Here is a 17,986-nt window from a genome sequence, read left to right on the forward strand (position 1 = left end):
GACTTTACCAATTAGTTGACAGCCAAAATAAAGTTCTTATAGACAACTAAAACAAGTATAACACACAAAATATCTGACAAACGACAATACATAGCAGTTTTTTTTTTTTTTTTTTTTTTGTGTAAAGGGAGTTACAGGGGCTATATTAATCCTAACGAGATTCGGACACTGGTCATATGAGTACCACCGCTCATGATTTTACCAACTAAGCTAGATGACATCTACACATGACACTTATTTCTCGACACAATATAACATAAAAACAGTGTTAGACAGAAGGTTGTCTTCATTAGAGGATTATCTTTATCACAAATTCTCATTTGTGACTGATAAAATCCGTCACAAGCTTGTGACGTGAGACGGAGGGGCAAGTGGGAGAGGGTAGCAAGAGGGGCTGTATGTTTATAGTGCTTTAACTGCTTTCCAACTAAGAAGAAAGCAAAAAGACAGACAAGAACCAACCCAAGTAGAGTATACTTTACACTTTCTATTAGTGCTGCAACTTCGTACCTTGTATTCTTTTGCTGTTCTTATCCACCTATTGTAAAGGCATACCCACATAAATCAACAACATCAGCACAACAGAAGCTAATATTCTCTAGTAAAAGGCGAAAGAATAGTTCGCACGCAGACACGCAGTGAGCACATAGTGAACAGAAGCTAATATTCTATTGGAGTTGTGTTATGGGGATCTATAAGGCTGCTTTCTTCTTAGTCGTCTTCTCTCTCGTGCTTTTGGCACAGTATTCTTCTTCTACTTCTGATAGAAGCGCGATTTCAGGTATTTATATATCCATATTCTCATCATATTATGAGTCGTTCCTTTTGGCTGTCATAAAAGGTACAATCGACAATGCTACTACAACAGGGCAGAGCTAGACTTGGCAAATAGGTCATTAGGGTCGAGTGTGCGCCACGTCATTTTACTTCAAGTGCGTGTCAAACTGTTAAGAGTCGGTCTCCCTTAAGACGGCCATATCCATCTTAACTCTTAAGTGTATAATGGGTTAATACTACCCCATATAGATAGCCATTCCCTAGGCATTCTTCTTTTTGTGGCATCTATCCATATAGATAGCCATTCCCTATTTGAAATGTTAAAGGTCATGTCGAACGATGTATAAAATATTTGTCAGTAGATAGATAAACACAGAGTACAGTTTCAAATTAGTTATTTCTAGTCAATTCAAGTCAGTTTATATCAGCTCATCCTTGGATCTTGTGGTATAGAATCGGTTTATCCGGGTAAGAACAAAACTAGGTCCACGGTCCACCAATGTTTAATCAAATTCAGTAGGCTTCGGGTGATATTCGGTTTCAATCTATTTAGGTGTCAACTCGAGTTTTGGAATTGGGTCAACTTCATATATATCCACTATTTGGTTTTGGCTATTTACCCAGAAACACAAGTTGAAAATTCTGCATAAACAGTAGATAGCTGATCAGGTGCATACTGCTAGTCTATATGCAAAAAGCTTGGATTTGAAAATAATTAAACTTGAATAAACACCAGCCCTGGTTTATCCTAATCTTTGTGCATCTTCGTAATGTTACTCATACTCAAATGGCAGCGCTAAACTTGGAATGACAAACAAACTTTAAAAAGAACCGATTCTCTAATAAATCGAGTTGAAGCTCTAGAAAGAGAGAATGCGGACATGTATGAGAAAGAATATAATAGCAAGTTTTCAGTTAAACAGTTAATAAAAAAAATCCTCGATTCAAACAAACAGGAGATGGGCTAGTGCAGAGTACCAGAACTGGCCACAGTGGTGGTGAAGGTGGTGGCAGCAGCGGTGGCACCGGGGATGGATATGGTGAATCATCATCCAGCACACAACCAGGAAGACCTTTTGGTGGAGCTGGTACAGCAAATACTCATCATAGTCACCACCATAAGGGAGCGGCCATGAACAGTCCCTCCTACAACTTCAGCTTGCTAACAGTAGCCATCTATTTATCTCTATGTCTCTCGTTGCACATCTGGACTTGAAACAGGAAAGACAGCGTCACAGCAAGAAAAGAAAAGAGAACACCATTGGATTCATATATGTCAAAAGAATTGCAGTTTGGCTGTGATTGTAAATTTGTAATTGGTATTTGGTAAGTCAATAGGGTTCTTATGTGAAAAATTCAATACAGCGAAACCCATTATTTATTGTTGTTTTAAAAGTAAATTCTATATCTATTTTTACTAATCTATTCACCTTATGACAGGAAAAATAATGCTGAAATTGCATTATTGGAATGTACATGTATCCACAAATCCATAATTCAGCATATGCTGCGTATCAAGGCTGTATAAAGAGTAATTTTAGAGGGAAAAAAAAAAGAACAGGGTCGGAATGTAAATGTATAAAAGAACAGGTCAAAATTCAATTTTAAGTGACACCATACTATCTAAAAACAGCATATGTTTACCCGAAAACCTTGCAACTCTGGGTTTCAGATAATGTGGGCCAATAATCTCGGTGAAATACTCCAATAGTCCAACTAGAGAAACTAGCGGCCAGTATCGTGCTACGTCATATGCACATATCAAAGCCATACAATAACAATAATGCTAAAACAATAGCTACCATTTACAGGAAGGGCTGGATTAAAAATCTCCATTAGAAAACTACTCTCATTCACCAATTGGCAGGAATATGCCGATCACATACACTGACAGTAAACAAAAGCACTGTCATAGTCAGTGAATCAGCAATCATTTTGACACTGCCTAAATAAACAGCAAACAACCTTTATGATAGTTAATCAGTCATTATTGTTGAAGTATGAGACTTTTAGTGTATTCTAGAAGTTTCCGGAATATTCTAGATTTATCCGGAATGTGCTAGAATAATGTAGAAATATCTAGAATAGTCTAGAAGAGTCTAGAAGAATCTAAAAGAGTCATGTATGTTCTAGATTTATGTACAACAACCTAGAACCTTCTAGACATGTATATAAATGGTAAGGAACTCTGAGAGTTCAGTGTGTGTAAACCACTCTCTAATGTCATATTCTGAGTGTTTTAGATGTAGGAGAAGGAGGAGGAGCTCTATAAATAGAGGACCTCCTCTCCCATTTCAATGAACCCAAGTGGAACCAAGTGTATCCAACAAATTCACAACAAATTAATACAAAAACTAATTCCTTCAAACTAAACACCAACTAATCAACCTTCAACTAATCAACTAAATAAACTAACTAATCTCCACTCTACTTCCTATACTCCCCTATACACCAACAAGTGGTATCAAGAGCTCTAAAGATCTTAGGGCAACAAAATAAAACTATGGCTTCCGCATCAAACACTCTATTACCCGCTCCTCTAGATTTTCTAGATTTATTTAGAGGAGAAAATTATGACCATTGGTGCATTAAAATGAAGCTCTTCTTAAGAGCAAATGCACTATGGGAGATAGTGGAAAATGGTCCCCAAAAACAACAAGAAGGTGTTCGAACCACCGAAGCCACCTTAAAGAAAATAAAAGAAGATGAAATAAATGACGTCAAAGCCCTGTGTTTCATCTTTGATACCGTTTCGGAGATCATTTTTCCAAAAATAATGTGGGCTTCTACCGCAAAAGAAGCATGGGATATACTCCAAAAAGAATTCTATGGTGATGAAAGGATAAGGGCATTACGTCTTATTGCCTTAAGAAAACATTTCGAAAATTTGGAAATGGGGGAGAATGAAGACATAACAACCTACACTTGGAGAGTAATGGAGATAATTAACCAAATGAAAATATATGGTGAAGAAGTCGCTGAAACGAGGATTGTGCAGAAAATTCTCACAACTTTGACAAAAAAATTCGACATGATTGTCACTATTATTAAAGAATCAAGGGATCTATCGAAGCTCACCGTGACAGAGCTAATTGAATCTTTACACGCCCATGATCAGAAGTTCAAGACTCAAGAATCTTCTTTCGAAGATACATCTTCCCATGAAGCAGCCAGGCATTGGGAGGAAAAGAAGGTAGAAACAAATGTGACCTGGGAGGAAAAGAAGGTAGAAACAAATGTAGAAACAAATGTGACCTGGGAGGAAAAGAAGGTAGAAACAAATGTGACCTTACTCCCTGATCATCACCAGGATCCACAAGTTAATGAGGACACAACCAACAACAATGATTCTACTATTCCTCCATCAACTCCTAAAGGTCATTCTCCATCCCCGAATGACAATGTGGAGAATGTTACAAGAGCACAAGGTAAGAGAAATCTCTCTGAAATTTATGTAGAATGTCTCTCCATTCAAGATATAGAAGAGTGCGAAAGATGCTACTTCACTTTTGAGGAGCCAAAAAACTTTGACGAGGCTTCCAAATGTAGGAGTGGCAAAAACCTATGGAGAAGGAGATAAATATGATAAAGGAGTTGGTTGACAAGCCAAGAGATCGAAAGGTAATTGGTGTAAAATGGGTTTATAAAACTAAGTTGAATCCTAATGGCTCTATCAATAAGCACAAAGCAAGAATGATCGGCAAAGGATATTCACAACAAGATGGAATTCACTCCGAAGATACATTTGCTCCAGTTGTTCGTCATGCTACCAGCTCGAGGAGGAGACGTACATTGAGCAACCTCCGAGTTTGGCGATACAAAAGAAAAAAGGAAAAGAAGAGGAATGTTCAAGCTAAGTGTTACACCAAAAGTCTCAAGGAGGAGTGTTGAAGTATGAGACTTTTAGTGTATTCTAGAAGTTTCCTAATATTCTAGATTTATCCTAATGTGCTAGAATAATGTAGAAATATCTAGAATAGTCTAGAAGAGTCTAGAAGAATCTAAAAGAGTCATGTATGTTCTAGATTTATGTAGAACAACCTAGAACCTTCTAGACATGTATATAAGTGGTAAGGAACTCTAGAGAGTTCCGTGTGTAGGCCACTCTAGAATGTCATATTCTAGAGTGTTCTTAGGATGTAGGAGAAGGAGGAGGAGCTCTATAAATAGAGGACCTCCTCTCCCATTTCAATGAACCCAAGTGGAACCAAGTGTATCCAACAAATTCACAACAAATTAATACAAAAACTAATTCCTTCAAACTAAACACCAACTAATCAACCTTCAACTAATCAACTAAATAAACTAACTAATCTCCACTCTACTTCCTATACTCCCCTATACACCAACAAGTGGTATCAAGAGCTCTAAAGATCTTAGGGCAACAAAATAAAACTATGGCTTCCGCATCAAACACTCTATTACCCGCTCCTCTAGATTTTCTAGATTTATTTAGAGGAGAAAATTATGACCATTGGTGCATTAAAATGAAGCTCTTCTTAAGAGCAAATGCACTATGGGAGATAGTGGAAAATGGTCCCCAAAAACAACAAGAAGGTGTTCGAACCACCGAAGCCACCTTAAAGAAAATAAAAGAAGATGAAATAAATGACGTCAAAGCCCTGTGTTTCATCTTTGATACCGTTTTGGAGATCATTTTTCCAAAAATAATGTGGGCTTCTACCGCAAAAGAAGCATGGGATATACTCCAAAAAGAATTCTATGGTGATGAAAGGATAAGGGCATTACGTCTTATTGCCTTAAGAAAACATTTCGAAAATTTGGAAATGGGGGAGAATGAAGACATAACAACCTACACTTGGAGAGTAATGGAGATAATTAACCAAATGAAAATATATGGTGAAGAAGTCGCTGAAACGAGGATTGTGCAGAAAATTCTCACAACTTTGACAAAAAAATTCGACATGATTGTCACTATTATTAAAGAATCAAGGGATCTATCGAAGCTCACCGTGACAGAGCTAATTGAATCTTTACACGCCCATGATCAGAAGTTCAAGACTCAAGAATCTTCTTTCGAAGATACATCTTCCCATGAAGCAGCCAGGCATTGGGAGGAAAAGAAGGTAGAAACAAATGTGACCTGGGAGGAAAAGAAGGTAGAAACAAATGTAGAAACAAATGTGACCTGGGAGGAAAAGAAGGTAGAAACAAATGTGACCTTACTCCCTGATCATCACCAGGATCCACAAGTTAATGAGGACACAACCAACAACAATGATTCTACTATTCCTCCATCAACTCCTAAAGGTCATTCTCCATCCCCGAATGACAATGTGGAGAATGTTACAAGAGCACAAGGTAAGAGAAATCTCTCTGAAATTTATGTAGAATGTCTCTCCATTCAAGATATAGAAGAGTGCGAAAGATGCTACTTCACTTTTGAGGAGCCAAAAAACTTTGACGAGGCTTCCAAACAGAAGGAGTGGCAAAAACCTATGGAGAAGGAGATAAATATGATAAAGGAGTTGGTTGACAAGCCAAGAGATCGAAAGGTAATTGGTGTAAAATGGGTTTATAAAACTAAGTTGAATCCTAATGGCTCTATCAATAAGCACAAAGCAAGAATGATCGGCAAAGGATATTCACAACAAGATGGAATTCACTCCGAAGATACATTTGCTCCAGTTGTTCGTCATGCTACCAGCTCGAGGAGGAGACGTACATTGAGCAACCTCCGAGTTTGGCGATACAAAAGAAAAAAGGAAAAGAAGAGGAATGTTCAAGCTAAGTGTTACACCAAAAGTCTCAAGGAGGAGTGTTGAAGTATGAGACTTTTAGTGTATTCTAGAAGTTTCCGGAATATTCTAGATTTATCCGGAATGTGCTAGAATAATGTAGAAATATCTAGAATAGTCTAGAAGAGTCTAGAAGAATCTAAAAGAGTCATGTATGTTCTAGATTTATGTAGAACAACCTAGAACCTTCTAGACATGTATATAAGTGGTAAGGAACTCTAGAGAGTTCCGTGTGTAGGCCACTCTAGAATGTCATATTCTAGAGTGTTCTTAGGATGTAGGAGAAGGAGGAGGAGCTCTATAAATAGAGGACCTCCTCTCCCATTTCAATGAACCCAAGTAGAACCAAGTGTATCCAACAAATTCACAACAAATTAATACAAAAACTAATTCCTTCAAACTAAACACCAACTAATCAACCTTCAACTAATCAACTAAATAAACTAACTAATCTCCACTCTACTTCCTATACTCCCCTATACACCAACAATTATGGACTACCAGCTAAATTATCATCAACCGTAGCTCTGAAAAGTGAGTTGATGGACCGAATACCATTTAAATAATAAACTGACAAGTTGCATATCTGCTCAACTATTCATAATATTACTAGACTATCATTCGTCCTGATTTCTGTGTCTTGGCTCCTGAGTTGCAGTTCAGGTTAACAGGACTTCATATAGCAATATAGCATTGAAATTAACAAAATTACATATCCCGTATTCTCAATCAACGAGTAATATTAGACGGTCAAAAGTATAGTCATCTTATACAGCAGTAAGCCAGTAACACAGAACAGCTTTTCAGATAAGAGAATTTTGTAAAAGCTGGTAGTAAGAATGTAAGATGTCATACCTACATATATTAGAATTGCGTTAGCTGTTCAAGCTTGCGAGCCTGAAAAAACTTGCAGCGACCTTTACCACTGGACTCGATTTCCTCACTATTCTTCTTGCTTCCTGTGAAACCAAGACTGCTTAGTTTGAGCTGCCGCTTACCGTTCTTGTTAGCTACACCATTCTCTTCCAAGGCATCATCAGAGTCCCTGCCCAAAATGCAGCGATCTTTACTTAGTGAATACTGCATAACTATTACACAGCATCACAACCAAGTTGATTTTACTGTATATATAACAGCTAAATTAGTTTAGCTTCTGCTATGTAGCTTATAGTCTTATACAGGCATAAACTTAGTTTCCAGTCAAACTAATTTTAGATCGAGACCCCAATGCCTCAAGGGCTCCTGCAAATAGCAGGGTAAGTGGAGTTCACATATACGCAGCCTTACTCTGTGTTAGAGCCTAGAGGCTGTTTAATAATGACCACTACTTAACTCAAAGAAGACTAGCTAGCTTAACTATTCATTTTGCAAGGATGCTTTTGGCTTCTTTTGAACATAAAAACAAAGCAAGCAATAGACCACTTAACAAATTTCAGTTAGACTAACCATATTACTTCGACTCCGTCCTTGAAGTATGACGTGCAAGTGCCCCAGCTGAATCGCACCAGTGTTGGGAATCCAAAAACAGACTGTTTATGATGCTCCAGCCATGCCTTTGTTTCAGGATCTGCACATTAGCACAACCAATTACTCAAAACATATTAAAAAAAAAAAAAGCTCAACTAAGAGTACTTATGGTGAAAAGCTTTAGCACTATACCTCCAGGATACCCAGAACCAAAATTCCTGTGCATATTTTCGGCTGATTCATCAAAGGCCCAGCTACGCAAAGCTCGATCCCTGGTAACCTTGTGATTCAGAAATAAAATAAAAGCTGTGACGATCATCTCCAGTCTAAATACCAGAAAAGTTATGAAGAGACATGCAATTACCTTCGCTACAATGCTGGCTCCACTAACGACAGGATAGAGACTGTCTGCTTTCTTGGCGACCACAAATTTGATGGAAGGAAACCTTTCAGATAATTTGGTTTGATACTTTTCAGGATCACCAACTGTATCTACATAAACCTACAAAAGGAAATCATTTCACCCATATAACTCTGGGGGAAGGTACAGATATGCATCCTGCTGCATAACATTCATGATTTAAAACATATATTTAGTGCTATGGATCACGGTCAAATCAGGGGCCAAGAACCTGTGATTGTAATCCTAAATTTTATGGGCCATGAAGCAGTTGATTCATGAAACAATGGAAATGGTAAATAGTGAGTAGTGACTACTATATGGCTAATATTGCACCCAAGAGCTGACTGAATGGAATTCTTAGAGCAACAAAGTAGGTGCTCCTGTTTGCAGCAGCGCGAACTACGTTAAATGTTATAATTGGAGGTTTTAACCAGCCCTCACAAATAATTTGGAAAGTTAATTAATAGTTGCATCATGATAAGATCATGGGAACACAACCAATTTTAAATCTAAATTGAACATTGCTTCCCTAAGGTGACAAACCTATATAAATATGTGTACAATTATACACCCAGTAACTTTTAGTAAAAGGAGGAGGATCTCGAATATGAAGTTACATCAACACCATGTCTTAAGATTACTAAACCTATGACATCTATTTCGGTTTTGGATTAAACTCTTGTTCGTAAATCGTGGTAATGCATGTTAATTGTCAATGGGCCATGGCATGGTATTAAAGCTGGCTCCAGACGCTCTTATTACTGCAATGTTATATAAACATTTTTCAAAGTTAAATATCACAGTCGAAATTTCCACGTCTACATGCCCTTTTAAGAAACAATCTCAAAAATAGGATTGACATACCTGGGTGAGGAGTACTCCCATACTGAGCACAGTAGTAACAAGGCCAATTGCTGAGTCGTGTGATATTTCATTAAGGTTTATCTTATTCCTGGCCGAGATACAAGGTTAAGACAGAATGAATGTTCGTGTCACAGACCACATATTTGAAAATATTGGATATAAGAAAAAGATGAATCAAACTCATGGCTTACTTCTTCAGCATTTTTGCTGATAGTTCTCGGGGATCTATTACATCAACAGCCCATCCAATAGAGTCATTAACTTTCAATGCTTCAAATAATTCCTCCCTTTTCTCTTCCTTGAGAGTTTTTGAATCTGCACAACATTGAAGGCCGCAAAAGAGGGTCAACCAATGGATCTGAGATAGGAAATTATCAAGGACTAAGAGGAGAGTAGGAGACTTCTACACGGAAGAGGGCCCATACCACAGCAAACCAGGAAAAAGAACTGTATGATACCAACTACTATCAGGTAAGAAAATGAATAAGCCTTCACATAAAACCATTCTTTCTCCATTCCAGCCAAAAGTTGGACATTTTGAACAAGAGGTAGATTTAATAAAGTAGAAACAAAGATATCAAGCATTCAAACATCATACAGACTATCTATAATTGAAATGCCGCCTGTATTTCACTCGAATTATTTTTTAACACAACTTTCAAAGGCCTAATTACTTTTGAACAACCCTAATATGGCGCAATCTATTATCAAAGGGACAATTTTAAAACACATCTTCAAAGATCTCAGAGCAAGTAAATCACTAAGGATAGTTGTCCATGTATAGCCAATGCGTATAAAGTTCAACTTCAGGGATAGGTTACATGCTTATACACTTCCACATCTGCTAAACACCATCAAGATATTGTGACCAGTGAGCTAACTAGAAAATTTAGCAAGTGAGGTCTCAAACTCTCAATTATCAAATTCAAGGATAAAATCAGTAAAAATATTTGCGTACACTTGCACTTCATATGATAAAATTACAAAAATGACGAAAATTTGGGGTCTTGAGACAAATGAGACCCCAATGTGACAATAGTCCTTCTCCGTCACTGAATGTGACTCCTTACATTTTCCCTAGTTTCTCTAAAAAAAACCTTTAACGTCCAGAGTTAGAAGTAATGAGAATGTTCGAACAATGAGCGATTGGATCCAAAGAAATAAGCCGAAATTGTCAACCTTCATTACAAGTTTATCACACTAAGGAGTAAGGGGTAAAAGCTGTTTTAAAAAATTCCAGTTTGAACAGTCAGCACGACTGATAGCAAGCACTAAAAGACTTCTCCAAATCCATGAAATGTATTCAAGGAAGAATTTCACAAATCACGGACTAGATAAAGAAAACATCACCATAAAATAAAGAAGCAAATATTGAAGAGCATTTCAATTTTCACCTTGACAATCAATATACACCGCCTATAAGTAATTAAGCTACATCATTAGTCAATAATTTAACTGAATATCCTACACAAAAAAGCATCATTGAAAAAGGAGTAGACCTGCAAACTCCAAGGAGGCAAGCGTTTTCTGGAAAGAGACAGCACAGTACAGGCAGCCATACACCATTGGCCCTGAACAAAGATTAGTGAATTAACACTAAATTTAGTTGAAATCAAAAAAATAGCAACAACCAGATAATGAGAGAAAATGAAGAAACGAGGTAAAACCTAGAACAGGTCCTCTTCCAGCTTCATCGATGCCCATCATACACGCCTCTGACGCCCATTTCGGTAATACAGCCTCTGAATCTGTTCCTCCCATTACACTCTATCTCCCCCCTTTCTCTACGTAGAATTCTGATGTAGAACAAGCCCAATTTGTTCATGTTAGTTCTTGAAAAAATGAGTTTAGGAATACTTCTGGTCTGCACTACTCACTAGATCACAGTTACCATTTAAAAATTATTTTCTGTGATAATTATATGTATCAGGATTGAAGTGGGTAAATCTCTACTTAGATTCTTCTAGTGATTGTGTGTTAATACTGCGTGCCTTATCATTGAGGTCATATCACTTAAGTTAACAAGTCGTTCTAGCTTAGTTTAGACCAATCATAATGCCAATAGCAAAACTTACTTCCCTGGAATGGTAACTGTTACTGTAAAAAAGAAACACTAACAGTAGCTCTCCCCTAAATTTCCATGGCATAATGCAGATAGCCCGTCATCCCTGGCATTATAGCTACCCTAGTCTAAACGAGGAATATGTTTGCAGTTCTACCTTCTACGAAACCAACTCATAATTCCTTGAAGATTGATCACTTACTGCTCCCTCTCACTCTTAAAGCTAAGCTTCTGACCTACTTCCTAATTCCTATCCCACAGCCTTCACCCCCACCAATAAAGTCTCCGACAACAGCACCCCCTAAAACGATAAAAAATACGAATTTTTTAGTCAATTATTTTCTTAATCTTACTTACTTTAGATTGCATTACTAGTTCGCCACTCTAAAATTCCGACCCATATTTATCCCCTAACTTCAAATTTCCATTTCCTCAACTCATTCATCAACCACCACTACCGCTGCCATCAAATAAGACGCTAATGCAACCTTCAAATCTAAATATTATCCTTTTTAAAAAATTACGCCCCAATTATCACAAATGACTTCAAGCATCCATAACAATTAAAGGCTCGTGAAACGCCATAAATCAAGCAAATTGAGAGCAAAATCATACAAAATCAACATAATTAGATAGATAACTGCATTTCAATTAAAAAACAGCAACTAAAAGTTGAATTATATACAATTTAACATAGAAAAATTGCAGAATTAGGGTTTCAAAATTAGAGGAATAAACGATTAACGTAAATTACATACAAATTAGAGAAATATCGGAGCGAAGATGATGAACTTACAGTGACTTCTGCGGATATAATCCGGAGATTAAATCAGTGAACGAAGAAAATTATCGCAAATTTTGGCGGGAAATTCTGGGTTTGGAGGAAAATGGCGGCAGTGATGAACCTTTCACATTTGGATGAAATAAGTAAATAATAACCCGTTTATAGAAAATGGATCCGAAATTTTTATGGTTTGATTAAAATAAGATGGTTAATGGTTCGATTTGCGAGTTCGATTCGTACCAACTACCAAGTAGTTAATCGGAAATAAAATCGTTTTATCACTTTAAGAATGCCTCGGTGATGGTGGACTCGTGGCGGATATTTCGGTCTCTGGTGGTTGACACTTTTCCAGTGTAAAGGGTTTCCTGATGATGTTTAATCTATTTTCAAATTGATTAAACATAAATTTATACTTATACATTATCGATGAATTTTAACTATTAGTCGATGTTATCTATTTTCCACTTTTATAAGTTTTGTATTGTAAAAAGATATACGCAAGTGGACTTGATAGTTGATACAATGAAATACCGTAGAACGGTAGAATTGATCTATCTAACATGTGTGTATCGAAATAGCCAATTCGTGATTTGCACTTACAGAAAATGCCGTATATAATTTCAGTAAGTGGCAAAATATAATTCTCATTTAAGGATTTGTGATTGACTGTCGTTTCATTGAAGTTTGTCCCAAAGAAATAGATATTTACTCTAACATAATCAGTACTTTATATAATTTTTAGGGTTATTTCATAACAATAATCCATCCTATTGGTGGTCTGCAATAATCACTCCATCCTATCAATAATCCCAATTAAATCCAACCTAAACACCATACCTTTTAATAACGAACCAACTGATATTTTGTGGTGTTTATGTGTATCAAATAAACCAAGTTCTAGATTCATAACTTGAAAATATTATACATAAACTTTAGATATACCAGCTAGGTTGTCCAAAAACTATCAAATATTGCAATATAAACTTAAAAAAAATATCATCTGGTTCGTTATTAGAAGGTATGGTGCTTAGGATGGATTTAATTGGGATTATTGATAGGATGAAGTGATTGTTGCAGACCACCAATAGGATGGATTATTGTTATGAAATAACCCTTTTTATAACGTGTGTCCATAAGGCATATATTAAATTCCATCAAGCAACTTTAAAACCACAATGACACAAATCCCGAAAGAACATAGGACTGGAAAATACAATGACTCAGCCCTAGCAAGCAATTGCCTAAAAACCTCACAAAACCTTTGAAATAAGGAAATCGTCTATTAATAGGAATAATAATAATAGTTGGACCTCAACCATCACCTTAAGGTTTTGGTTGAGATGGTTCATCTATCATGGTATCAGAGCCAGTGTGATTGTAGGTCCTCGTAGTGGAAACCCAGCATACGATACGGGGGAGCCGGTGCACAACTAACCACTCTTCAAGCCCAACGGGCATTTGAGTGAGGGAGTGTAATAGGAATATTTATAATAGTTGGGCCTCAACCATCACCTTAAGGTTTTGGTTAAGATGGTTCATCTATCATCTATTTGGTTAAGCAACTCAACGAAAAATGTGTTCCATCCGAAAGAAAAGATAGATAACCACAACGATGACTGATAGCAACAATCCATATCAAAGATATTCTGGTGACACAAACAGAAACCATATGTTCGATTCCACGCATACAACATAGAAACAAAATTGTCACTACTTAAGACAACCTTCCCTATACAATAGTATTGGCAGCACTAGCCATCCTTGGCCATAGATCAGCACACTCCCTACCGATAAGACCAGTGATAGCGGATCCTGAAACATTGGCATTAACAACGAATCAACAGAGTACACCGGTATTGAACACAGATGACAAATAATGGTCGATTAGAATACTTTCACTACTGGTACCAGGATGATCACAACTGTTGCAAAAGGAGAATATTGATTACCTTTCATTTCACCCTTGGAATTGACGATCACTCCTGCAAAAGGGCACCAACATTTAGATGGTGAAGGTATCTTCAAGACAAAGAAATAAAGTGAACATTGATGCTACTCCTTGTCCTCTAAACATCCGTATACTAATGTGTAGTAGAATCATATTTCTTGCTCAAATACACTGACCGAACTTAGCCAAAGAGGCAGAAGAGGCCAACTACTAGTTCATGTATTACACCTTAGTCCTTACTACCCCTTTCCATCGATGTTGTGCTCATTTGAGGATGGGTCGTATTTAAGAGTAAGTAAAACACGAACTAGCACGACTCATCAGAAAAGGTCCTATCGAAAGAGTTGGAAGACTTGGTGAGCTTAAAGTACAACTAACAATAAATATTTATAGTAGTAGTGAATAAAGCTGAAAGTCAGTAAACCTCACCCAAGTGCATAACATAGTATTGTATAAAAGAACATCAAGAGATATGAAGTTTACCTGTAGTCATCAAAAGTAGCCTCGTACTTCAAAATTACAGGACTTTTACAATTCCAAGTGCCTAAATCTATGCACCGGCTAAACCTCAACCTCTTCCTCAAGCGAAAATCAGATATGAAGATAGACAAGTCATCGAGGTTAATTAAACTTTCCAGATTAACAGATTCATGGTGCCTCCTAAAATACACATTGCAGTTACTAACTATCAACTTTTTGACATTCAAACCATGTAGCACCATTGCAGCTTATCTGATGTTGTGTACTTGCACGAATTTGATGTTGCCTAATCTAACCCATCAATAAAGTCCATTAGTGGCAAGACAGGAAACATCGTGGAGTACCAATACTTCAAGATTGGGTGAGAGCTGGATAAATTGAGAAAGACCAAAAGATTCGACAGTACATTCTGATATTCGGAGCTCCTTAAAATGCGCCAAACGTCCCCTACTGAGGAGGGGATGGTTGAGTGGCAATGACTCTACGTAAAAGTCATCCAAACGTAAAGATCGAACCGAAGAGCATAAATTGCCGAAGGGAAACAGAAACTTAAACTTAGATGAAAAGTCAAGAGCTAGCGCCCTTTTGGTCTCACAGTAACATAAACAATCATCAATCCAGTAATGCATATTCTGCTTGGAGATTTGTATTGATACGTGATCTGTGTATAGAAATGACAGCTAAGCAGAACAATGAGAAGATCAAGAAGATGTTGAATAAGCTTGTTTTTCTCAAGCTCAATGGAGGTTCTGAGACTACCATAGGCTGCACCAGCCCTGTGTACGTCGATTTAATAAATTTTCCTGAATTTTTATGGTTACTAGGATTTTTGTAGCAGGTGGTTCTCTTGCGTAATTCGTTATCATAACATTTGTGATACAAATTATTGTAGCTGGGTTGGTGGCTAACGAATTACGCAAGAGAACCACCTGCTACAACAAGCTTATTCAACATCTTCTTGAATAAGCTCGAATAAACTTGTTGAGAACCACCAACTGATTCTTTTTTTCTATCTAAATGTTGTTTATTCTATTATATGTGATTTCATTAATTTATTTATACTGAGTACTCCGAATTTCATTATCTAGGTTTGCTAATTTTACTAAATTAAGATGATATAATCAAAATATATTAAACAAAATCTATAAATATAATAAAAAGAGAATCCAAAGCATCATATTTCACCAATCAATTATTAAAGAGCAATTTATCAAGCCATATCACCATTTCTTATTTTAAAAAGAAAAATGAAAAGAAAAATGAATTTGTAAACATTGAATACAAATAAATAGCATAATAAATATTAAACTTTGACCTATTTAATTTTAAAATAAATTAAGCAACAATAAAAAATTAAGATACATACTAAATTTTAAATTTATACATTTATCGTTAGAATAAGATAAAGGAAAAAAATCACATCATTCTAATATGAAACAATAATACCAATAATCGTTGCAAAACACTAACAAACGTAGCAATATTCGTGACAAAATACCAATAAATCGTGGCAAAGTTTAGTAAATTATGGTCATATATAAAACAAAAAATATATACTTTGATGATATATTATGACAGTATACGTATTGATTAAAAAATTGTTTTTTACTTACGAACCTTTTTACTTGAGGCCCACTGCGATCGCAAATTCGGGTTTGCATAACACCACCAACACGTCTCGTGAATTTCACGGGTAATTAAACTAATTAAATAATAATAAAAGTAGGAGAAACTAACCTAATCTGAGTGAGTGAAGAGAGGTGTAACACCCGCGAATTTTCCATTTTGACATTTAAAATTTATTAAACTGTTTGGTTACTTTATTCTATAATTTTGAATTATTCTATTTAATTAATTTTATGTCCAACACGATTTTTTTTATATACGTATTATTTAAAAGCTCGTTTATATAAAAATACGTAGGATTAAATTACATCTTTAAGGCATGATTTATATAATAATATATATACGTATTTTTGGTCGGATAATAATAGTAACCGCAATAATAATAATCTTCGTCTTAATTTCCGTCTAACATTAGACCGTCACATTTCATTTTGTACCTACTTTAATCCGGACCAACCAGAATCCGACAACACATTACACCCACCTAACATTTTACACTCTACCTTTATACATAATATTATAATTATAATTATAATTATCATTATCATTATCATTATCATTATCATTATCATTATTATTATTATATATACTCCGTATCATTACTACCCGCAACCCTACCCCCTCTTTCTTCCCCTTCTTCTTTTGGAAACAACAAAACGAGCAGCAACAACAACCAGAGCAAGCAACACCATTTTCGCAAGCTTCAAACCCAGATTCCTTTCTCGTTTCTCCACCGTTTCAGCCCATTGTTGCGCCGTTAGCTTCCCCTCTCCGTCCTTCAACTCTCCAAGCAAAAAAGGTTCCAACTTTCCTCCATTTGCGCGACTGCCGTTTCTTCTTAAGGTTCGGGTTTCGTTAAGTTCCCTCTTTTGGCGTGTGTAGATGCAAGATTTGACTACCCGGAGCAATTTTGAGTCGGAATCGTGTCCATTAAAGGAGTTAAAGGTAACGGTGATAGGTTACTCGACAATGAGTCGATATTTCGCCCCTTTCTACTCTGTTTTCACTTTTATTTATCGTAAAGTTTAAGTCTTTGTGTGTTCCTCATAAATGGGGTCGTTTTTGTGTTGATAATGGTCATTTTTCACGGCTGATTTGGTTGTCTTGGACCCGTCTCAAACTGGAATCGGGTAGGGGGGGGGGGGGCTAGTTGTTGTGTTCACTGCTCATTCCGTGTTCTGTATGCTGCTGCCATTCCCGTTTCTGTCCTTTTCCTTGTATTCTCGGTTGAGATGTGTTTTGGTTAATGGTACTTTAAACATGTTTCGTTTCCGTCTCAACCCAGGTTTATGTTCAGAAGTAGTATACATATAACCCGAAAATCTGAAGCCTTATTATATACAGAAAGTAACTGGCATGTAAAAGACCAGTGAACGTATTTTGTACCTGTTATACGTTTGTTGGGATCAAAGAGTATCATCTTTTCAAGTAAATCAGTGGCATCTGAGGTCATTAATGGAACGAAATTTGGTTGTTGAATTTCTGTTTTGTAACCAAACTGGCTTGGTTTCGCTCTCTATTTCGGGACGGACGAATCGGTCCCTCGTATTGGTTTTCTTGCTTGTTTTCCTCACCTTAATGTCGTCACCTGTATACTCAATTTTTATCGCTTGGAAAACTCGGGTTATGAACAGTTTGTGCCCTGTTTTTGTACCGTGTATTGGACTGTTTTGGGGCGGGTTTTTGTATGCACTTCAGGACCAGTTTGGACTCTATTGTGGAACAATTTTGGTGGTCCTTGGGGACTGTCTTGAACCTGCTCCATTCATGCCTAATTCACCTTGTCTTTACTTGTGTGGGATAAATTCGGTCTTGC

The 17,986-nt window shown here is 36.6% G+C and overlaps 1 protein-coding gene and 1 long non-coding RNA gene across 8 annotated transcripts in view; one reads left to right on the forward strand and one right to left on the reverse strand.

Annotated features, from left to right (window-relative positions):
* Positions 1-430: 430 nt before the first annotated feature.
* Positions 431-2,193, forward strand: LOC141646757 (uncharacterized). Its single transcript, XR_012545600.1, has 2 exons — positions 431-781; positions 1,734-2,193. It is a non-coding gene; the product is annotated as an uncharacterized LOC141646757 (long non-coding RNA).
* LOC141646756 (ribonuclease H2 subunit A) overlaps positions 1,598-17,986 on the reverse strand; it is a 62,818-nt gene continuing 46,429 nt past the window's right edge. Inside the window, exons 1-10 of one of the 7 annotated variants that reach the window (XM_074454694.1) lie at positions 12,129-12,277; positions 10,938-11,066; positions 10,770-10,841; positions 9,462-9,585; positions 9,271-9,358; positions 8,368-8,505; positions 8,196-8,283; positions 7,983-8,103; positions 7,392-7,581; positions 1,598-1,983 (exon numbers count right to left, since the gene is read on the reverse strand). In XM_074454694.1, coding sequence (XP_074310795.1) covers positions 7,401-7,581; positions 7,983-8,103; positions 8,196-8,283; positions 8,368-8,505; positions 9,271-9,358; positions 9,462-9,585; positions 10,770-10,841; positions 10,938-11,031 — 906 coding nt within the window. In that variant the 5' untranslated portion in view covers positions 11,032-11,066; positions 12,129-12,277 and the 3' untranslated portion in view covers positions 1,598-1,983; positions 7,392-7,400. Of the gene's footprint in view, positions 1,989-7,391; positions 7,582-7,982; positions 8,104-8,195; positions 8,284-8,367; positions 8,506-9,270; positions 9,359-9,461; positions 9,586-10,769; positions 10,842-10,937; positions 11,067-12,090; positions 12,278-17,986 lie in introns of those variants that run through there. The other 6 variants (XM_074454699.1, XM_074454698.1, XM_074454695.1 and 3 more) reach the window with 6 other exon arrangements.

This window comes from Silene latifolia, chromosome 3 (genome assembly GCF_048544455.1).
Source record: "Silene latifolia isolate original U9 population chromosome 3, ASM4854445v1, whole genome shotgun sequence".
In the NCBI taxonomy this organism is placed as follows: Eukaryota; Viridiplantae; Streptophyta; class Magnoliopsida; order Caryophyllales; family Caryophyllaceae; genus Silene; species Silene latifolia.